The sequence below is a fragment of the Aedes albopictus genome, chromosome 3 (assembly GCF_035046485.1).
Source record: "Aedes albopictus strain Foshan chromosome 3, AalbF5, whole genome shotgun sequence".
Classification (NCBI taxonomy): Eukaryota; Metazoa; Arthropoda; class Insecta; order Diptera; family Culicidae; genus Aedes; species Aedes albopictus.
In genome coordinates, this window is record NC_085138.1 from 163,922,295 (window position 1) to 163,947,020 (window position 24,726).

A 24,726-nucleotide genomic window follows, 5' to 3' on the forward strand; every position below is an offset into this window, starting at 1 on the left:
TGTTCGGGGACGTCCTTGGGAAAATTTTCAAACAAGCAAACCATCTAGTGTGCGACGAAGAAAAGTAGGGTACGAACGTCGCGCCTACTTTGTGCGAGTGGCACCTCGCGGACAGCATTTTATTTAGAAAATAGTAAACATCTTCTAGCTTTATTTTGTTATTTTCCTGGTGATGTTGGCGAATGCGATGTAAAAGCGCACGCAAACCTCAAAGAGTGCACCATTCTTGGATGTAAACGCGCAGTATTTCAATAAAGCAAGTGCCATTGAGGATTTGTAGTGAACGAGCATTTAAGGTGCTATCAAATTGCTATAGTAAGGTGAAAAAAACATCCGCGAGCTGAGAAGGACATCTTGCAGGTTTAGTGACATTGAATAGTGATTATTTTTGTGAGTGTCACGCCCCTTGAACGAAACCAAAGAAAACAAACAGCGAGGAAAAATCAAAGTTTTCAATCAACTCCAAAGGAAAAGTCAGTATCGCGGAGATCTACGAAAACAGCATCCATTCCTCAACATACATCGATTTTGAGGCATTACGTAAAAGCATAGAGCAACGACAAAAGGAAGATCGACAACAGAGAAGAGCATGTAAGTATTAGTACACTGTTCTATACAGGAGCATAACAAAGTATTTTTATTGAGATCATTCAAAAACAAAGCTTGGAAACAGTGAATGATCTTAATGCAAAATTGTTTGTGAGATTTGGAACATGCATATTTGTCACGTTTAACTTTCTGCTTACATGGGCATATGTTTAAAACTTGAGTATCATAATATGGTGTTGAGAAATGTTGACTAAGACATTGGTATTTGTAAACCGATTCGATTTTGACCAGCAGAATTGATTCGCCGATTTATTCAATGAATCAATGATTGAATACGATTGAATAAGATATCTTATCAAAATATAGGGTATTGATTCCCTTCCCTGGGCTTGGTTTATATCTTCCAGGAAGCATTGATTTTCGGCATATAACCATTGTGCTTTGCAGTGTTGATTGGTTGAACTGAATGTAGATTCAATGGTAAATTTTAAAATCAAATAATTCAATCCTCTGATATAGTGAGTCCAATTATACTACGGCATAGTGTAACGGTATGTTGTCGAAATCACTTATGTACCGGGAAAATATAATTCCAAGCTGGTGAGAATATTACCACTGAGGGGGGTTATGAGCCCAGTCAGACCCTTGATGGGACAATAATGTGGGATAGTATATGGGAATACCATTGAAGGTGGTAATAATCTCCGAGGCTTATGAAATCCGACAGGGCGCGTGCATTAGGCTGCGGATCTATGCTAAGGGAGATCAGTAGCATCTGTTTGTTATTAGTAGAACAAAATGCCGTTCTATGAAAACGCAGTGTGAGTGATCTCCTATGGTGCTGTAGTACTATAAATGATCTCATTTTCTTGAATTCCAACTTTGACGCTTTGACTATCTAGTCAGTAAATAGTAAAATTATTAAGATAGCTTAAGAGCTACACCTTAAAAGCATACATTTCCTAAATATGACAAGGTTTTGAAGACAAACATGAGATGAGTATCAGATTTTAATCTTTTAATGAGTCATTAGCATGATCGTATGTGAGACATAGGGTCATGTCGAGCAATTGATTCAGTACTACAAATCCACGCGGACTATTTCATTACAAACTATTGGTTTTCGTCAGTCTTATGACGGAAAGGCTCAGCTATGCTGCAAATCCATATATTAGAGTCCGTTCATAAACATATAGACCGAACCCTCATAAAATTTTGTCCATGCAAAACCAAAATTGCATGAAATTACAACTTTGCCTCTCCTCATGAAGTATATGTGAATTATGAACGAACTCCTAGTTTATTCAAATTAATGGATTTTTATTTCTGAGGCACCCATTGGGTATATCACTTTAATAATACAAATACCGCTAACTCTTCTGTAGTTACACTATCCATTTGAATTCATTTCATTTATTTAGTTAACATCAAATTCATGATAATACTGAATCAACAATTAGCCGCCATAATACTCGATTTGCAGCTGCAGCTCTCCAACGTCGGTCACGCCCAACACTCGCCAGATCACGCTCCACCTGGTCCGCCCATCGTGCTCTCTGCGCTCCACGCCTTCTTGTACCAACCGGATGGTTAGCAAACACCAACTTTTCAGGGTTATTGTCCGGCATTCTTGCAACATGCCCTGCCCATCAAATCCTTCCGGCTTTGGCCACTTTCTGGGTGCTGGGTTCGCCGTAAAGTGCAGCTAGCTCGTGGTTCATCCTTCTCCGCCACACACCGTTCTCCTGCACGCCGCCGAAGATCGTCCTTAGCACCCGTCGCTCTAAAACTCCGAGTGCTTGCAGGTCCTCCTCGAGCATCGTCCATGTCTCGTGTCCGTAGAGAACCACCGGTCTTATTAACGTCTTGTACATGGTACATTTGGTGCGGGGGTGAATCTTTTTTGACCGCAGTTTCTTCTGGAGCCCATAGTAGGCACGACTTCCACTGATGATACGCCTTCGTATTTCACGGCTCACGTTATTGTCAGCCGTTAGCAAGGAACCGAGGTAGACGAATTCTTCTACCACCTCGAAAGTATCCCCGTCTATCGTAACATTGCTGCCAAAGCTTGTCCTGTCTCGCTCAGTCCCACCTACCAGCATGTACTTTGTCTTAGTCGCATTCACCACCAGTCCGACCTTTGCTGCTTCACGTTTCAGGCGGGTGTACTGCCACCGTTCCAAATGTTCTAGCAATAATATCCATGTCATCCGTAAAACAGACAAATTGGCTGGATTTCGTGAAGATTGTACCCCGGCTGTTGAGCCCGGCTCGTCGCATAACACCTTCCAAGGCGATGTTGAATAGTAGGCAGGAAAGTCCATCACCTTGTCGTAGTCCCCGTCGAGATTCAAATGAACTGGATAGTTCACCCAAAATCCTTACGCTGTTCTGCACACCGTCCATCGTTGCTCTTATCAGTCTAGTCAGCTTCCCGGCAGAGATGGGAACACTCACTTGCAAAGAGTTACACTCACTTGCTATTTTCTCAGCTTGGAAGCGTGAAATCAATAAACGATGTATGGACGACTTTTGCCTTGTGGTTTTGCCTAAAAGTTTGGCGAATGGAGTAGAGGTTGCACACGCGTATAAAAATCGTGACAGAGCGGTGAAAGAGACTCTCCACGAGGTGAGTGTAATTTACAATCACCTCGTGGAGAGTTGCCTTCGCAGCTCCCTCACAATTTAAACATGCGTGTGCGACCCCTACTCTATTCGGCAAACTTTTAGACGAAACCACAAGACACAAGTCGTCCATACATCGTTTTTTGATTGTAGGCTTCTGAGCTGAGAAAACAGCAAGTGAGTGTAACTTTTTGCAAGTGAGTGTTCCCATCCCTGCTTCCCGGGAAAGCTGTTCTCGTCCATAATTTTCCATAGCTCTGTGCGGTCGATACTGTCGTATGCCGCTTTGAAGTCGATGAACAGGTGATGCGTTGGGACCTGGTATTCACGGCATTTCTGGAGGATTTGCCGTACGGTGAAGATCTGGTCCGTTGTCGACCGGCCGTCGATGAAACCGGCTTGGTAACTTCCCACGAACTCATTTACTTTAGGTGAAAGACGACGGAAGATGATCTGGGATAGCACTTTGTAGGCGGCATTCAAAATGGTGATCGCTCGAAAGTTCTCACACATTAACTTGTCGCCTTTCTTGTGGATGGGACAGATTATCCCTTCCTTCCACTCCTCCGGTAGCTGTTCGGTTTCCCAGATCTTGACTACTAACTGGTGCAGACAGGTGGCCAACTTTTCCGGGCCCATCTTGATGAGTTCCGCTGCGATACCGTCCTTACCAGCCGCTTTGTTGTTTTTGAGCTGGTGGATGGCATCCTTAACTTCCCTCAGCGTGGGAGTTGATTCGTTCCCGTCCTCTGCTGCACCAACATAGTCATTTCCTCCGCTGCCTTGGTCCTCCATGCCTACATTCTCTTCGTCATTCAGGTGCTCGTCGAAGTGCTGCTTCCACCTTTCGATCACCTCACGTTTGTCCGTCAGGAGGCTCCCGTCCGTATCCCTGCAGATTTCGGCTTGCGGCACGTAGCCTTTGCGGGATGCGTTGAGCTTCTGGTAGAACTTACGTGTTTCTTGTGAACGGCACAGCAGTTCCATTTCCTCACACTCCGCTTCTTCCATGCGGCGCTTTTTTCCCCCGGAAGAGACGGGTCTGCTGCCTTCGCTTCTGCTTCTGTCTGTATATCGCTCCACATTCTGTTGGGTTCCACGCTGCAGCATTACCGCCCGCGCTGCGTCCTTCTCCTCCAGAACCGCTCTGCATTCCTCGTCGAACCAATCGTTTCGTCGACTCCGTTCCACGTACACGGCGATGGTGCTCTCGGCTGCGTTGTTGATGGCTGCTTTGACTGTACTCCAGCAGTCCTCTAGATGAGCCACATCGAGCTCACTCTCTTCCGGCAACGCTGCGTCGAAATTCTGCGCGTATGCGGTGGCGACATCTGGTTGTTTCAGTCGCTCTGGATCGTACCGGGGCGGCCGCCAATACTGTACATTGTTAATAACGGAGAGTTTTGGGCGTAGTTTAACCATCACCAGATAGTGATCAGAGCCGATGTTAGCGTCACGATAGGTCCTTACATCGATAATGTCGAAAGAGGTGCCGTCCATCAATCAGAACGTGGTCGATTTGCGATTCCGTTTGTTGTGGTGATCTCCAGGTGTAACGATACGGGAGGCTGTGCTGGAAGAAGGTGCTACGAATGGCCATGTTCTTGGAGGTGGCGAAGTCGTAGGCCATTTTCGTTCGTCAGCTGGTGGGCGCTGAACTTTCCAATCGTCGGTCTGAATTCCTCCTTCTGGCCTACCTGAAACTGCACGCAAACACAACCCCCCCCCCTCCCCCCTCTCTTCCCCCCCCCCCCCCCCCTCCTTCAAAATGTCAATGAGTGGCTTACGAGTTTCCAAGACATTCACAGATTACATCAGAGTATGCATTATTAAAATTTGTAACACGAACAAAATTACTCTCGCTTTTATTGGTAATTTTGATGTTTGTTTATAAATCAACTTCGAGTATTTCAAACAGATGGTAAACCGACAAACTATGCATTTCCGTTCATAGCTTAATATTATCCACCCATAAACTGCCACCATTATCTCACATGTTCCTATATTTCTTGCAGCTCCTGTGCACCAAGACGACGCAAAGACCACCACACAAATAGCCAGCACGTCGCGACGTCGCGTCGCACGCGAATTTCTTCCCGCTGCTGTCCGGGTGCTGTGTGGAAAGGGCAGAAGCGTATACCTATAGCAGCTGTAAATCAACCCGCTTCATCGCTGTTGCCCACTTGAATGCGAATGGGTGTTGGTGTGTGCAAAATAAAAATTTCAATCTAGAGACGAGAATAGAGCGAGAGCACGCGGTGGTCACTGACGACGACAACGACGACGACAATGACGGCAAAAACGGCATCAGTAGTATTGCGACTTGGGCTCAGTGCGCAGCTATCCGCGGCGGCAGGACCCTTCCGGATTGTGATTGAAAGCGGCGGAAGCGGCGGCACATTGCGACCCGTCCTGTTGGAAGGTACTAGGTTACGTGGTCTTCTTGGAGATAAGCTCCGGCGGTTACAGCAACTCCAGTGCATCCGACACTACTCCCGATATTCGGCCAACAGAATCATGACCGGCTCGGATACCTTCCGGTTCTCCGACTATGACTGCATCGGGTTCGATTTAGATAACACTTTGCTGCGTTATCAGATCGGAAATATGATAGAGCTCGAGTATCGCGTCATGTCCAAGTTTCTTGTGGAAGAAAGAGGCTACTCGGAGAAATATCTGTTGCAGCCACCGGATCTGGATTTTCTGCAGAAGGGACTGATCATTGATTTCCAGCGCGGGAATATCCTGAAGCTTGGCCCTGATGGAACGATCCACCAGGCTACCCACGGAACCAAGAAGATGGCCGAAGCAGAGATAATGGCCTACTATGGGGACGAGAAAAAGTGGGAAGTTACGACGGAGTACTGTGAGAACATGCTGGTCGCCTGGAATGGTCCCCTGTCGGAGAAGATCCGAACGGTGTTGGATTACTTCGATATCTGCTCAACGTTGCTGTTCGGTCGGATAATCGACACCCTGGACGAGGAGGCGCACGAAAGAATTGGCCATTACAACGTATGGCCGGACATTCTGGACGCCCTGATCCACATGTACTCCCGAGACCACTTTGACCAGGGTGTCGGAGGCTACTTCCAAGCCCTGAAGCAAAACCCGGAGAAATACCTCCTGAGGTCGTCCCCCAAGTTGGTCTCGTGGCTTCGAGAGTTGAAAAAGTCCCGCACAACCTTCCTCGTGACGGGGTCGCATGTAGACTTCGCTAATTTTACCGCGTCGTACGCACTGGGCCCAGATTGGCGCGAACTGTTCGATGTCGTCGTAGGCTTTGCCAAGAAGCCCGGATTCTTCACCGGTGCCAAGCCGTTCGTTCGGTTAGAGGGAGCGGTTGAGACGGAGCCCCTGGAGGCTTCCCAGCTAGAACGAAATCAAATTTACTCGCAGGGCAATTGGCGGGATCTGAGCCTGCTGCTGGAACGAGTCTCCCGCAAGGACCACCCGCGCTTCCTGTACGTGGGAGATAATCTCATCCAGGACGTGTACACGCCGGCCAAGTTCACTAAAGCGGACACGGTCGCCATTGCGGAAGAAATGGCCGCCGAAGGGATGAAGGATCATCCGCACCATTTGCACCCGGATGCCCCCTATCTGCAGTCGCAGTTTTGGGGATCGTACTTTGTGACCGGGTCCAGTCCGCAGCAGCAGGAGGAACCCTCGCTGTGGGCAGACCTCATCAAACGGTACGCTAAGATTTGCGTACCGAGCATGGATGAGGTGGCGCGATACCCGATGGACCACAGCTACAATAGTTTTACCGAGAGTGAAAGCTGTGCCGATGGATACTATCCGGCGGAACCGATGAAGCTAGTCAACTAGGATCCGGATAAATAATTAAGGTGAGTACAATTTATTTGGTATTTATGTGATGTATTTGTATGATGATGGCTTTTGTGTTACTCGTGTAGAAGTTTACCTAATCGAATAGAATCAACTGATCCATATATGGAATCTATCATTCTCAGTTCATATTCAATTTGCTATCTATCTAGACTCCAGCATGGTTGAAGCCTATTGAAAAGTATAGTCAACTAGTTCCTTGAAAGTTTTAATAACAACGAAGTTCGATGCGCCCATTAAAGTAGAATTTCTCAAAAATTTCTTCGGGAATCCTTCCGGTTATTTCTTCAACGGGCCATCAACGGATTTTTCAAGAATTCGTTGAAGAACTACTTCCAGAGATTTATTCAATCATTCAGTGTTTTCAGGGGAGGGGTAAGCAAACGGCATTTTCAAGAATAATGTCAACAAAGTAGTAATTTATTTTAGTTGTCAGCTAATATCCCTCTTAACGGCACGATTGTCATACATACCAACCATGGAAATCAGTGCTAAGCAAAATTGGCATCAATTAGGTTCATCTGCCGTGTGCATACAAACATGAACGACATTAATCTTGAATTATGAGAGATCATTGCGAGCTAAGTCATTATAGTCCCCGCGTTGGTTGAATTTGAAACGAGATGTTTTGATTTACAGGAAACACTAGTTTACAAAATAAAACGAAAGTCGTGAACTTCTGTCAACGACCAAAATTTTTGGAGCACAATTTAGTGCTGATTTCGAAACCGACCTTAAAAAATTTTAAGTAGAACATTTTTTGAGTTTTAGCTCAATATCGAGTTTTAAAACTTTTAAAAATATGTAATTTACTAAAATTCAAATATATTGCGTTTTGTTCAACCAATTTTAAATCTTTTTCCATAAATCAAAAGCTGAATACAATACCATTCGATCATCTGAATACAGGTGTTGCGTCAGATTGATAAAGTTCAAGATATTGGCGTGTTTTAGGGACAATATCCTTAAATTTTAGCAAAATTCCCAAAAAAATTGAAGAAATGTATTTTTTTCAACAAGTAAAAAGCAATTTAAAAATTCTTTCTCGACAATTATTTGACATATCATGTGTAGGCGAATTGCAGTAAAAAATTCAGCTCAATCGGAGCATTGATTACGGAGAATGAGATGTTTGAAGTGAGCGACTTTGCTTAAAAATAGAACAAAAATCGATTTCAAATCATCAACCTTGTATGGAAAGTCGAAAAAAATTCCGCTCTACTGTAATTTTTTTCCTTCGCGTTTTCGAACTCAGGGCATGATTCTACACCAAAAATGATCATCAGCTTACCGAATTCAAAAATGCTGTAAACTAGTGAAATTACTAATTAGTTCGTAACGGCACTTGGACACTAGCGAAAAAATCGCTCGATTTGCACGTATTCGCATAGGGGCTGTTCATAAGCCACTTGAACCAAAATTTGCCCATTTCAGACCCAACCCCTCTCCCTCCTCGTAGACTTTTATCCATACTAAAATTTTGAAATTTGTATGGACCGTAGACTTTGCCTAGACCCCTCTCCCTCCAAAAAGTCTACGTGGTTTATGATCGGCCCCGTAGGTATAACTTCGACTTGCGCAAGTTCCGTTGAGATTTATTAGAACAGTATCCAATTGAAACTTTTCACATACGTACAACAATTCTTCTGGAATGAACGTTTAAGACTAGGGGTACAACTTATCAGGTATCAGTAGGTCGGATCCAGAGGCACGTTCTTCTCCGTTTGAAAAATTTGTGCCATCGCCATGAACACGAGCCTATTCATCATTTACATTTACCTGACGGAGAAGGAAAAAAAAGGATGGGAAAAGGACAGGTCAGGAAATAGGATCGCATAAGCGTACTGTATGAATGTACGAATAAACTGTATGAATGTGAATGAATTAAACGAAGAGAAAAAGTAGAAAAGGGCATTGTGATGACGCATAAAGTGTAATGTGAGCCTTCAACTCTTTACCACAGCGGGTCAAGAACAACAGAACGTCCTGAAAATCCAAGTTTCTGAAGTCAGCTTCACTTAATAAGTGTTTACCGAGTATTCGGAAACGCAGTTGCACAAACACTGGAAATATCCAATGATACGAAGTTCCAAAGTAGGATTCACAGCTATCACATATAAATGAAGAGCCAGCATGCTGCAATTCTGCTTTGACAGACCTGTAAGATACTTCGCCACCCTTGGACATGGCCCCGTACAATACTATTTTGAATGACGATATGTTTTCAAACTATTCCAGTAGTATTGTTTTGGCTGAGTGGCACCCCAGGTGTCAATCTCAATCTTTACCTAACACTTCAATATCAGAATAGCTGGCTCAGAGCCAATGAAGTCATGTAATACTCCAGTGCGAGTTAAGGCTCAAGCATCCGTCATCATTTTTCGGAAAATAAGCAGTTTTCTCGCTGTAAATCAAAACATCGACCATGAAAATATATTCACTGCATTCTATTCCTTATGTAGAGTACAGTGAATATATTTTCATAGCAAAGACTTTTGTTTTGAACGAAAAAACTGCTTTCAAATGTTTGATGATGACGATGATTTCAATGACGAATTGTTCAACGTTAACTCATCAGCCAATTCATTTCCAGCGATGGAAGAATGGCCAGGTACCCATACAAGGTGAACACCCAAGTAACCACAAGCATTATATCGTAACATTAATTCAATCGTATTATAGTTTAGCTAATGCGAGATAACTTTTATTCTACACCTGTCAAGTAATAAAGCGATTAATCTACATTATGAAAGCATTGAAGCATTATGAGATTTTGACAGTTCGGTATAGTTCTATAGGGACGTTGTTTAATGCTTCATTGCATTACCATGTTAAAAGCTTTATGGCAATCAATAATGCAAGGATTTATTACTTTATATATGCCTTTACTAATGCTTTCATAGTTGTAAACAGAAAAAAACATCAGTTCGAAAAAAAATCTGTACAACCTTTTTAAAAACACAACCATTTAAAAAGAAAAGAAAAACAAACCCAAATTTTCATGGATTGCTGCGTAGAACTTGGATTATCATGCTCAGATGTTGCTGAAAATTTATATTGTGTATGTTGTTTTTTATTCTGGTTGGGACATAAGGACAATCAGATGCTGAGGGAACAAAAATTATGTGGGGTTGAGGTATTGGTTTCCTTAACTAACATATAGTGCTCCGATTTCATAAAATAAATGGTAGAAGTGAGCACGTATGAAAACAATAAGAGCAGAATTTATATCTTTATATTATCTTCGTTTGTGGAATCAATTTGTTCTACAATCGCTTGTTTTCGAATGAATTTGGGAGAGTAAGATAACTGATTCAGACCCTAGCACAATTTCTTAGAGCTGCTGAAAACACAAATCAATAAAGCACGAGCTGAGTATACGTTACTTTATGATGCACATTTTTCCGGGTGCGAAATGCATGGTAGTCGTAGCACAGCGTTAGCGCGTCCGAGTTTCATCGCAGTCCAGTTTCAGCAGTCTAGGTTCAATTCCCGAATTAGAATAAAAAACATCAGAGTGAGAGTATCGGAACAGGTATGAGAAGATAAAAATAGACCGAAAAATGAAAAAATACTTTTTTTCTTTTGTTGACATGATGCCTTAAGTATACATTCCATACTATTTCATTGCATTAGCTATATGGTACAAGCATTTTTTATGCTTTAGCAATCACCACAGTAAAGCTTGCTTCAAATCAACAATAGTAGCGCCACTTTCGATTTTAAACCTACTTTAATGGTACCTATATGACAAAACAACTTTACATCGCATGTCATATAATACACTATAAAGCGAAATTAATGCTCTATATGCAGCGTCATGGTTACTTGGGCAGCGTTTGCTGAATTCAGCTCTTCGATTTGAGTTCGTCAAGCGATAACTAATCTTCGACCTGGAGTTGGCCGAAGCAAGTGCTTTAATAGCAGCCTGGCTATCTGAACAGAAGTATATTACTTTGCCCATTACGTGTTGCTGAAGTGTTGATTGCACTCCGCACATAAGGGCACAGATTTCGGTCTGAAAAACGGTGCAGTGTCTACCAAGTGAGTAAGACTGATGCAGCCTTAGCTCACGAGAGTAAACCTTGATCGCCGCTTGACTCAAATGTAGAGAAGAGATGCCGGTTTCGGAGCATTTTGTAAATCCAATTTGAAATCATTGAAGATGATATAGCAAGACTCCGTGTAGATTCCAAAATAGCATCGAAAGGCACGTTATCAAAAGCACCTCCGATATCTAGGAAAATAACAAAACAATATTGCGTTTGAGCGAACGGCTGCTCGATATCGTAAAAAACCTTGCGTAAAAGAGTCACAGTGGACTTATCAAATTAGTAGGCATGTTGGTTCACATGAAGAGGCACGTTGGCCAGATGGACATCACGGATGTGATGATTCTACTAGAGCAGAGCGTTATATCTAACACTTCCTCTCTGACAGATACCATGAAGGTTGAGCGGTTGCCTATGTTAAGTAGGGTAAGTAATCATGAGTTGAACCAAGTTGCGGCTTTCTGAAGCATCGGAAATTTTGACAGATTTTTTCACCCACATGGAAATAATTTACTACGGTTAAGTCGCAGGTATTTGAAAGCCACGGGTATTAGCTTTTCGTAAAGTTGTAAAAAGTTTACATTTGCACCAAATTTCATTGAAAAACTTACGTAAAAGATAAGTTTATGACAAATAATGTGAAATATTATTCGGTTGGTCGATTCTACGATGAATTTGTTTTCAATTAACGTCAGTGAAGAGAATTGTCAGACAAAAGAGGCACAAAACAAGCAACAAAGAAGACGCGGCGATTACTCTTTATCCCAACAGGTAACAGATAATGACATGATCTCGAAATTTTTTGTTGCAGACAAAACGGAAGCTGAATTTGTTGCATACTTTTCAACTCGTGAATAAGGACTGTATCGTTAATTATGAGTACACGTTTGAGGCTCTGTATTAAAAAGACTATGCCTTATTTTGTTAACTGCTTTGTGTCTATGTGTTGCTTACGTTGTAAACAAACGATAACCTTCATTAAAAGTTAAAGTTTTTCCTCAAGTGGAACAAGGCGAGGGTTTACGGAGGAGAAGCGAAAATCAATTGTGACCAGGCACTGCAAGGAAAAATGATCATCGCTAAGAAAATTAGCAAAAATTGAATGTGTTAGGGTTTTTGTTGTCCAAAATGCTATCAAACGATTCGGTATGCATAACACACTGAAAGACTTACCCGGACGCGGCAAAAAACAGGTGCGTCCAAGTCAAATTTGGACAGCAAAACTTGCAAAATCGTTGAAGGAAAAAAGGAGGTATCCATTAGAGATTACGCAAAAAAGTGTGAAACGACTGTTGGTATGGTTCAACGCGCCAAGGAGCGTAATTCCCCGAAGACCTACCCAAAACAGAAATGTCCAAAACGCAGTCAAATTCTGGCGGATTATGTGAAAACTCAGGCTTGGAAGCTGTACGACGATGTTTTGAGCAAAAATTGCATGTGCTTAATCATGGATGATGAAACGTATGTCAAATTGGTCTACAAGGCACTTCCAGGGGCACAGTTTTTCACTGTGAAACATGGTACGGATGTTCCGAATTAGGAGAAATCGTTTTTTTTGCGAATAAATTGGGAAAATGTGTTGGTTAGGCAAGCAATTTGTCAATGTGGTATGAAATCGTCACCTTTCTTCACCGTCCCAGGTATGAACGTCGAAATATACCGGAAGGAATGTCTCCAGAAACATATTCTGCCACTCATCTGAAAGCACAAAGGTCCTACATTACTTTGGCCGGATTTGGCATCCTGCCACTATGCGCGTGACACCTTTGACAGGTATGAAGTAAACAATGTTCAATTTGTGGAAAAGGCAATGAATCCTCTAAATTGCCCGTAAATAAAGCCCATTGAGAAATAGTTAACTTTGATGAAAGGGAAACTACGGAAAAAGGATAGAGGAGCAGAGGACGTCACAAAATTCAAGAAAAACTGGGTCAACGTATGCAAAACCATCGTCGGAACGGTTGTCCAAAACCTTATGAAGCACGCCAAGAAGAAAGTGCGAGAGGTGGCAAGATCCACGAATTAAATATACAATCATGTCATGGGCTTTTCTGATGGTCAATGAACAATGTAATTGAATTGAATTTACAAAATAAATAAAAAAAAATTTGAAATACAGCAATTTTAAGGTGTACTCATAATTAACGATACAGTCCTTAATCAATTATTACCAACCCAAAGTCGAACTTTTTTGATGATACATCTTCAGCAGCGTTGCAGTGTTTACCGACTCGAAGTTACCGCTCGAAAATCACAATGCAAGCCTTAAAAATCTCTTAACTCGCGGTGCACGATCTTTGTCCTACTCAAACAAACCTATGTCGCATTGGGTAGAATGTCGCAACAAATTCAGGTTGCGACATTGTCGTTATTGTTGCGCTATGGTTGAATTTTGATTCACTGGGTACAATGCGTGAGCTGTACGAGTGCACCGAAAATGTGCTTCCTCTGTAAGGGAAATGGGTGAAATCATAGTGATTTTTCAATTACTTATTTTCAATGAAAAAACGCTTCATTCAATGCTTTTAAAGTCAATGCAACCAGATTATATACTGAAAGCCATTTACCAACTTTTTTGGGACAATATTTGCCAAAAAAGTATGCCATTTTGATGAATTTCGAAATGGTTCAGATTAAGATTACAATTTGACTAGTTCAAAGCTAGGTTTCTTACCCTAATCTTGGATCTGTACTAATTGAGAGGAAACAAACCATCATCCTTTATCAGAAAATCAAAGCAGTTTTTTCGCTGAAATCACAACCAACTGTAATGAAAGTTTATCACTGTACTCTACTCAGCATCTGGATAGCAGTAAAAAAAATCATTGACGGTTTTTGGATTTCTAACAAGAAAACTGCTTTTGAATAATTGATGATTGCAGATGACTGAATGATGGTTATTTGAGCCTTAAGTACTTCATCAAACTGGAGCCTCTCAAGTTAATGTCTGAGCTGCCCCAGATGATATGGTGAGCATTAGCATCACTGCCAACAATTAGCGGATGCATCCGTGAAGTGCATTATGCGATGACTTGTTGGGGTAAATAAACCGAACAATAGACGTATTTCATGTTGAGGTTTTCAACAGATGCAGTCGGATCTCGTAGACGCTGCCACTTTACGCCCACCGCGTTTTCCTAGCTTTTTTCTAATGAATTCAGTTATTTTTTTTGTATGTGATGTGTCTATAGTAACCACTAACTACACTCAAAAAATCAGCTGGATTGGATGCAAGACAGCTGAGAATTTGCGGTGGGCGTAAAGTGGGTGGCAGCGTCTAATAGGAGACTCGACTGTCCATTGTGACAGCACATCTCTGGTGATTAGTTCACAGATGAGTGTAGCTACAATTGCTTTGTTGACAGGCCCACATGCTCGAGGCATGACACGCGAGTTTGCCATTTCATTTTTACTGAAAGTATCAAGCACCGGATTCACAAGGATTCCTAGAATCCCCCTACGAAAGTAAGGTTCTTGGACTAATGCCTCTTGGGCTGTTCCATTTTGTATAAGAAGTCTACCAAAATGATCGTTGCTGTTCTTTTGTGCTGAAGATTGATCTGAGCTATCCCACATGTGCGTAACTACAGTGTATTTGCCCCCTCAGCTCCAATGTCGTACTCGCTTGTTATGCACTACAGCCAGTGTGCTGCCAGAAAGGCAGCTGATTGTCTCGGAGAAACGCGAAGTCCATCTCGCTACTGCTCCGGTTTGCGCAGTAAGGGCAAAATACTGTGGTGCTCTGGTACTCCACAGGCTCCGTTTGCGATTAGGTTTTTATAAGACCCCCCTAACCATTCATTCCTAGGCACGGTAAGCGTAAAGCCGCATAACACCTTGAATTAAGGGTCACCTGATTAGTGGACTCCTACCACTGGAACAGGCGGTCCGTAGTGCTATTCTTAGCCAGTTGAACTAACCGCTTCTGACACTACACAGCTATCTAGGCTCATCGGGAAATCGGGTGATCAACTCGGGTGCTCAATCGGGTGATCAACTTCATACGGGCCCGAAAAGCCGACATCAGGCGGCATAATATGAAAATGTGTAATTTAAAAATGGAGTCTTTTGTTAAGAGACAGAGATAGAATGCAAAACTGGGTACTTTTACGGGAGCGTGTTGTATCATGGTACCTACATAACCACTTGATGTACTTGGTGCTTGGTGTACTTGATGTACTTGATGACTTGGTGCTAACGACAGACACGTGAAACGAAGTACCGTTCACGGTGCTCCATTTACCGTTATTATAAAATAAAATATACCATCAAAACCTTAAACGCCATTCTCTTTATTTATCTATCCTACAACTCTGGACAAATTTTTAAAATCATCGTTGGGTGAAATTTTAAGTTACGCCCTTTTAAAGGGCCTAACCTCTAAAAAAATTAGTTTTCTATAGAATAACACCACATTTCCTAACATAATCATGAATTAAAGGCATCAATAACAGAAATGATCATGAATAGCATTGAAATTTGGAAGTATGCATCCATATCAATATCGGTGGGGTGCATTTTGTATCAAAATTTGTCATTACGTCAATATACGGTAGAAGTTCTTAGAAGCTATGGAAAGCAAACATTACAATGGTGTAACAAATTCAATTAAAAGTATATTGTATTGTGATTCTATATGTCAATAGATGTTCGTATTACTGTCAGTCATAGCGATAGCATTCACATGCATATCAACACGAACATTTCAAATGGACGTAACTGATCTTTAAAACAATATCTTTTCCCACAGCTGTACCAGACACCAACAATTTCTATCGGAAAGAATTGCATTTCCTCCGTCCAGTAGTGGTTGAACATTGCAACGGAGAGATAAAGGTTTGGTTTCCGCAAACAGTTTCGCCATTTTGAAATGCTAGCACAGATATATGAAGAGCGTACACTCTATACAGAAAATCAGCTTTAAAACAATAGTAAAATATGGGCCACCACATATTAGACAAAAAGAAATGTTTCTGTGTGCAAACGGCTTAAGTTGAAGGTATAGAAAACCAAAACATTGAAAAGCCAAAAGACAAAAAGTCGAATCAGGCTTCAAATAATCACACATAAAATGCTGCATGAAAATTATTTCTTGTTTTTTAAATATGTAAGTAAGACCTTTTGTCCCTACTAATTTTATTTTTTCGACCTACTATACAATACAAGAAAAATTATCTTGCAAAGTTTTGCAAAAATGTAAATAGATATGCGCGGTTACATTTTATCGTTGCGGTGTCTTCTGCGCGGCCAATCATTAGCTATTTTTCGCATTTATGGTAGAAGACACGAACACGATATGATGTACTGGCGACGATCTATTAGCGATTTTGAATATTTTTGTGCGATAATCTACGACTAAACGCGCATTATTGTCTTCGATTTTTTTTTGCATTTCTACGTTTTGTCTTCTCAGCCTCAGCAGCATTTCGAGAGCGCGTAACTGCTTTCCAAAACAACACATTTTTTCAAAGCTGTGGCGTGGCATTTCTAGACAAAAAGAATGCTACTCTTTCGATGGCTTACATTAGAGGGGTGACATGCAATCTACATCCATAGAAGAAGAAGCCGTATCATAAACCAGTTACGCCCTTCTGAAATGCTGCAGCTGAAAAGATAAATCGTACAAATCTTTAGCAACATTTGAAAAGGGCATACAAGCATTGGTAAACAATGAGTTCACACGTCGCTCTTGAGCCCCCATCAACTAATTCACACAAACTAAGACAGTTTTCAGATAGAGCAAACATCCATCTTTCAGATAACGGTGTTCATTTGCGTGGGAGTGCTGCTGTTACGCCCTCGAAGCGACTTAGAAAAAAGTAACAAAACCTGTTGGGCCCTTTTCAAATGTTGCTCCAGGAATGAAATAAAAAATGAAAGGTAATAGGTCGAAGAAAAGTTAAATTAGTAGGGACAAAAGGGCTTACCCACATATTTTAAAAGAAGAAAGAATTTTCACCCAGAATATTATGTTTGATTATTTTCGATATTTTGAATTTCTATTCTTATAACTTGAGATATGTGACACACAGACATATTTCTTTTTGTCTAATTTGTGGTTGCTCATACAGTGTGCGTACCTAACTTTGCGCAGGTCCAAACTTTGCGCATTCTTGTAAAATAACGAAACAAATAACTAAATGTCAACATATTCATCAGTTTAATCATTGCACTAGCATTGTGTAAACGTAAACATTATTTGACAAATATTTAATGTCTATAAAATCTTTGTTTATGTTGAATAATAAACAAAAAATACACAAAAATGTCAAAATTCGCCTCGCCTTAACACGGTTGCCAAGAAGTAACTCTACTAAAAATCAACATATTCCTCGATAAAACTGTGCAACGATGATTAATTTTGCAGTTAATTGACAAAAAAGGTGATATTCTAGTAATATCAATCACAGTTCGTAAGACATTTTTCAATTGAATTAGTAAATAGTGGTGCGCAATGTTTGGAACCATTATTTGCACTGTGTTCCTAATTTTTGCGCACTTGCAGTAAATGCTTGTTGAACGTGAATACATGACTTATGAACCAATTAAATATTATGTAACACCAGTACTGATAATTCCAGGCCTGTCTCTCCGCCATGTATCAAATTTTGTATAGAAATTAGTAAAAAATTGTATGAACCGTAGCACTATGGCAGGCACTCTTCATCTGTCTACAATGAGACGTGATTTGTGAACAGTCCTTCATTTGGATTTTCCGGCGGTCATTGTTAGGGACGATTCAAATATGACGTCCACCATTTTTAAGACTTTTAGAACTCCCTCTTCCCCTGGGCCACCCCGTCACGCTTCATAGTATACCTAATACATGGCATATCACACTTTCTCAGACAACCCCAGCCCCCTCCCCCCCAAAGATGGACGTCATTTTTAAATGACCCCTTATTGTTCCTATCCGTAACGGTCACTTCATTTCCCAAGTAACCACAAGCATTATATCATAACATTAATTCAATCGTATTATAGTTTAGCTAATGCAACATAACTTTTATTTTACATCTGTCAAGTAATGAAGCGTTTAATCTACATTATGAAAGCATTGAAGCATTACGAGATTTTGACAGGTCTGTGTAGTTCTATAGAGCCGTTGTTAAATGCTTCATTGCATGACCATGTTAAAAGCTTTATAGCAATCAATAATGCAAGCATTTATTACTTTATATATGCCTTTACTAAAACTTCGTTGTAAACAGAAAAATATCGCTCAGTTCGAAAAAAACTGTAAAACACTTTTAGAAACAGAACCATTCAAAACAAAACAAACCAACATTTTCATGGATTGCTGCGGAGTATTTAGATTATCATGCTCAGATGTTGCTGTTTGAAAATTTATATTATGTATGTTTTTTGGGTTTCTGGTTGGGACATGAAAACAATCAGATGCTGAGGGAACAAGAATTATGTGGGGTATCGGTTTCCTTATTTAACATAACGCCTCGATTTCATAAAAGGTAGAATTAAAGCGCTGTTTGTAATGTTTCTTATTTATTGTATTTTAGGTAGAAGTGAGCACGTATGAAAACAAAAAAAACAGAATCAACACAGACGAATTTATATTCGAGAGTAACATAACCGATGACATTAAGACCCCAGCACATTTTTGAGTTGCTGAAAACACAACTCAATAAGGCACGAGCTAAGTATACGTTACTTTATGTTGCACATTTTTCCAGGTGCAAAATACATGGTATCGTAGCACACAGCGTTAGCGCGTCCGAGTTTCATCGTAGTTCAGTTTCAGCAGTGTAGGATCAATTCCCGGAATACAATAAAAAACATCAAAGTGAGAGTATCGGAAGATAAAAATAGATAGAAAAATGAAAAACATACTTTTTTTTTCTTTTTTGACATGATGCATTAAGTATGCATTCCATACGATTTGATTGCATTAGCTATATGGTACAAGCATTTTATATGCTTTAGCAATCACCACAGTAGAGCTTGCTTTAAATCAACAATAGTAGCGCCACTTTCGACTTTAAACCTACTTCAATGGTGCCTATATGATAAAACAACTTTATATCACATGTCATATAATGCACTATAAAGCGACATTAATGCTCTATATAAAGCGTCATGGTTACTTGGGTTATCAGGAAGCTTTTACCTTTGATCTTTAGCCACAGAAAACAACCCCTCATCTCATGAAGTTTGGATTGTTCACACGGTAGGTGCCTTGTACGAACCGCAGACGAAATCAAGAACTCCGGAGGCCTCCGTTCCCCCTCCCTCGTAGGACAAAATATTTCAACAAAGATCAATTAAGGGCACACTACCTGATCTGAATAACTTTAGTTTAATGGGCAAACATTCAATAATAGCATTTTTGATTACTTTTTTAAGCAATTCATAGCATGCGCAAAGTTAGGAACAATCGATGATTTTGTGCGCAAAGTTAGGAACAAGGCAATGAAATAGTTTTTCTATTTTAAGTATTTTTTGGTTAATATTATGATTTTTTTTATATTGCAGACTCAAACAAGGATCATTAGTCTATCGTATGAGCATGTTGTTCATGATATATTTCGTTTGTTTGTATTTTTTATAACGACTAGAAATTTGATTTTTCTTAACTGCGCAAAGTTTGGTGCATACACGGTATTAAATATTTTTGACAAATTTCGACTATTGTTTTCGAGGCAGATTAGCTGTATAGAGAGTGTACGCTCTTAATATATCGGTGCTAACATTTCGAAATGGCGAAACTGCTTGCCAAAACCAAACCTTTACCTCTCCGATGCAATGTACAATTACTACTGGACGGAGGAAACGCAAATCTTTCCGGTAGTGGTTGTTGGTGTCCTGGGAAAGATGAGATTCGATCTGATTTGGGAGAAGATATTGTGTTGAAGATCAGTTACGTCCTTTTGAAATGTTGGTGCTGAGCATGTAAATACTACCGCCTTAATAGACAGTAATATACATCTATTGACATATGGGATCACCATACAATATACTTTTAATTGAATTTGTTACACCAATGTAATGTTTGCTTTCTATAGGCCCTAAGAACTTCAACCGTATATTGACGTAATGACAAATTTTGATACAAAATGCACCCCACCGATATTGATATGGATGCATACTACCAAATTTCAATGTTATTTATGATAACTTCTGTTATTCTCTCTCTCTTCTTGGCGTAACGTCCTCACTGGGACAAAGCCTGCTTCTCAGCTTAGTGTTCTATGAGCACTTCCACAGTTATTAACTGAGAGCTTCCTCTGCCAATGACCATTTTGCATGTGTATATCGTGTGGCAGGCACGAAGATACTCTATGCCCAAGGAAGTCAAGGAAATTTCTTTTACGAAAAGATCCTGGACCGACCGGGAATCGAACCCGTCACCCTCAGCATGGTCATGCTGAATACCCGTGCGTTTACCGCCTCGGCTATATGGGCCCCAACAACTTCTGTTATTGATGCCTTTAATTCATGATTCTGTTATAAAATGTGGTGTTATTCTATAGAAAACTCAATTTTTTAGAGGATAGGCCCTTTAAAAGGGCGTAACTCAAAATTTCGCCCAACGATGATTTTAAAAATTTGTCCAGAGGTGTAGGATAGATAAATAAAGAGAATGGCGTTTAAGGTTTTGATGGTATATTTTATTTTATAATAACGGTAAATGGAGCACCGTGAACGTTAGGTATTCGATACCGTATCTTGCGATTGCATTGATTTAAAGACTATTTACTTTGTCGAAGTGATCAAAGTAATAAAGTCATAACTTGTGCTTATCTTAGGTACTTTCTCGGTAAGTCGTAAATGCCAATAGTGTTATCTGTCGGAAGATAAGTACAAGTTGTATTAAAAAGTAGAATTGAAAATAATTTTATGCAATTCAGTATCTTAATTTATATTTTATATAACTCATTTTGGTATCATAATGGCCAATTTTTTCGAACTGGTTCATTATGCAACTGAAATGAGTTGCATTATGAAAAATAGTTGTATAATGTTCATAATGCAACTCATTTGAGTTGCATTATGAACATTATGCAACTCAAATGGGTTGCATTATGAAAAAATCATTGCATAAAATTTTGTATCTCTCTTCTTGGCGTAACGTCCTCAATGGGACAAAGCCTGCATCTCAGCTTAGTGTTCTATGAGCACATCCACAGTTATTAACAGAGAGCTTCCTCTGCCAATGACCATTTTGCATGCGTATATCGTGTGGCAGGCACGAAGATACTCTATGCCCAAGGAAGTCAAGGAAATTTCCTTTACGAAAAGATCCTGGACCGACCGGGAATCGAACCCGTCACCCTCAGCATGGTCATGCTGAATACCCGTGCGTTTACCGCCTCGGCTATATGGGCCCATTTTGCAACTTATTACATAAATAACTATAGCCTTTCTGTGAAGTGTATTTTCCAAAGAGTTTACTTTTTAAAGAGTTTTCATGTGTTAGACTTACTTTCAAGAGCATCTGCTCGATAGAAGCACTTTGGATTTAATTAAACCAATTTTGATTGTTTGAAGAATCTAAAAGATAAAAAGTTTAAAGCCTGTTAAAGGAAGCTTGTTACCTACTCACCTCTACTTAGTTTGCCCTGCTTCTTCAACTTCGAAGTTCAATTTAATATCTCATATAGGGGAAATAACCTATTCTCGGCCGTTTTGTTCTCTTCGTCTTGTGGGGGTTTTTGAAACCTATTGAACTCAGAGTTGGCCTCAAATCCTTCCCAACTATTGTGAACAAAATCCCCCCATGACGAAGAGAACAAACCTGCCGACAATACCCAGCGTCACCCTAGATACGTTTGTCATAAAAAAATATGCAAAATCAAAAACAAAAAACATTTTTTTTTGAAATAAGTATATTGGATTGCGGTACATAGAACATAAGCAACAATACACTAAGACACTGAGGGCCATAAAAATTGCAAGAAAGTCTAAATAAAGCCATCATCATTCATGCATTCACCACGTGATACATATTATCAACTCAAAAGTAATAACACTCCTTTTTTACTTTCAGCAAAACGCGACCCAAAACAGCGCCAAGTGATGCACAAAACCGTACAGACCGTAATGCCGCTGATAGTATACGCGCAAAAAATCAAAAGTGCGCTCCCCTTTCCACTTAGTTGGCCAAACCGAATTACATTCATCTCATTAGATTGGCAAAATAACGCTGGTCATGGCGAACCCTTTACCCCAGCCGTTGTTCACAAGAGCAAACAAAAACCGTAATCTAATAAATCTCTCCGCGTTAATAGTGGCCATTCTGTGCGCAGCACACACCACACACGGATTGATGCAAACAGGGGTTGAGATCATCCACGCTGCGCTATGTCACAGCTTGCAGTAAATTATTGTGTGTAGTTACGATCAACCTATTTTACATCGGACATCATCCCGCGGTCAACAAACGGTCCCGGTCGAGGTCACGTTCTGCAAGGGTTGTTTCGCACCGCGGGGAAGCTTACAGGGGAGAGCAGGATAAAATGCTTTTCGCATGGGAAACGCGATTCAAATGACTATTCCGGATCGCCACACCTCGTGATCGAGTATAGTCCCCTGCACAATTGTAACAAAGTAAACATTTCATCAAGTTCGATTTACTGCGCTGGCCTGCACGTAGGTATATTTCTATCCTACTTAAACGTTAATGATTGGCGTTTCGATCGGTGTCGGATCAAACGAGAATCGCTCTTTGTGGATATTTGTTGACAATAACTCTTGCTGTATGTTATCCACTTGCCGTGAAGTACATCATGTTTTGCTTTTATTTTACCGAGAGAAATTCTAGGGCAACGCTTATTTCTGTTTTTAAAACGCATAACAAAGGTCGAAAAAGTCAACCGTACTATTGTATCAGTCATTATGGCTCTTAAAGAGTCCTTTTTCAAAGCAAGGTATTTTTTCGTTATTTTAATCAATGACTGTCGTAAATGATAGGAGGCTAAGTCAAAAGAAAAAAAAAAACAATGTGGTACTAATAACAAGCAAGCGAAGCAAAGCTTTGGCTGTTTAGAAATAATGTAGGTATTGCAGCGTCACATCACTGAAAAGAGTTAATCTCAGCAATTGTACTCTATATAGTTGTCTTAATCATACAAAGTCAATAGATTGGATTCCGTAAGGATATATCCTGTTGAAAGATAGATGATTGTTACATAATATTTGTAATATTACACTCACATAGTTATGTTCAATATACCATCACAAACAATAAAGATGTCTAGCTTTTGTTTCACATGATTACCGTGTTTTATTGTCTTAAATAAGGTGATACTAGCCGCCGTGTTGTTTGTCATATGTTCTCTCTCTTTCAAACAGTTTTTCTTCATACACTGAAGTTTTTTTTATCATACACTACTGTTTGAAAAAACACGATATTTCAAAACGTCATGAAAAAAAAAAACGCGCTAATGATTGCAAGAGAGTTCGTGGGGCAAGTTCAGCCTGGTGCTACAACGGACCAGATGTTCGCCATCCGCCAGATGTTGCAGAAATGCCGCGAATACAACGTGCCCACGCATCACTTGTTCATCGATTTCAAATCGGCCTATGAGACAATCGATAGAGAACAGCTATGGCAGATTATGCACGAATACGGATTCCCGGATAAACTGATACGGTTGATCAAGGCAACGATGGATCGAGTGATGTGCGTAGTTCTAGTATCAGGGACACTCTCGAGTCCCTTCGAATCTCGCAGAGGGTTACGGCGGCAAGGTGATGATCTTTCGTGCTTGCTGTTCAACATTGCGTTAGAGGGTGTAATTAGGAGAGCGGGGATTATCACGAGTGGAGCGATTTTCACGAAGTCCGTTCAGCTGTTTGGTTTCGCTAATGACTTTGATATTATTGCTCGTAAATTTGAGATGATGGCGGAAACGTACATCCGACTAAAGAGTGAAGCCAGGCGAATCGGATTAGTCATTAATGTGTCGAAGACAAAGTACATAATGGCAAAGGGCTCCAGGGAGAAATCACCGCGCCAGCCACCCCGAATTTATATCGACGGTGATGAAATCGAGGCGGTTGAAAAATTCGTGTACTTGGGCTCGAATAAAGTTCGCCGTAACACGAAGTTAATTATCTACAAAACGCTGATTAGACCGGTCGTTCTCTATGGACACGAAACATGGACCCTACGTGCAGCGGACCAACGCGCCATTGGAGTTCGAACGGAAGGTGTTGCGTACCATCTACGGCGGAGTGCAGTTGGAAGACGGGACTTTGAGAAGGCGAATGAACCACGAACTGCATCAGCTGCTAAGGGGCTGTTCATAAACCACGTAGACCAAAATTTGGCCATCTCAGAACCCCCCCATTTGCAAAGTATCGAGGATGCATTACAAATACTGAAGCGGCGTCTATAAGTATAATTGAACAAAATCATAGAACGGCGACATCTCGTCGCCTGCTTCGTATAGTATGCGTTATAGATGTGAAACAAAATCGTTGGGAGTGACGTTGATAAAAAAGTTAATGTCACTTCATTGAAGCTTTTCATCCTAGGATGCGAGATAGGAATTTAAGTCTGATGTCCTGGCTCGAAAGTTTAGTCTTAAGCGCCATTCATCGCTCTCTGAAATGAGAAGTAAAAATATAGAGGTCCCTTCTCCGGTCGTATCATATTACTTACTTGATACTTGATGGGCTACAA

At 40.7% G+C, this 24,726-nt stretch overlaps 2 protein-coding genes across 2 annotated transcripts in view; both read left to right on the plus strand.

Moving 5' to 3' along the window:
• Positions 1-23,312, plus strand: LOC115271083 (5'-nucleotidase domain-containing protein 1). The gene is made up of 3 exons (XM_029880548.2): positions 1-591; positions 5,193-7,028; positions 22,087-23,312. The coding sequence occupies exon 2, from the start codon at positions 5,467-5,469 to the stop codon at positions 7,006-7,008; it is 1,542 nt and encodes a 513-aa protein (XP_029736408.2). The 5' UTR covers positions 1-591; positions 5,193-5,466; the 3' UTR covers positions 7,009-7,028; positions 22,087-23,312.
• Positions 1-24,726, plus strand: part of LOC109422531 (U7 snRNA-associated Sm-like protein LSm10) — a 28,323-nt gene that overhangs the window by 692 nt on the left and 2,905 nt on the right. The window lies entirely within an intron of this gene.

Excerpts from the sequence above, each read along its gene's own strand:
- LOC115271083 (XM_029880548.2), top strand. The coding sequence starts at position 5,467 with ATGACGGCAAAAACGGCATCAGTAGTATTGCGACTTGGGCTCAGTGCG.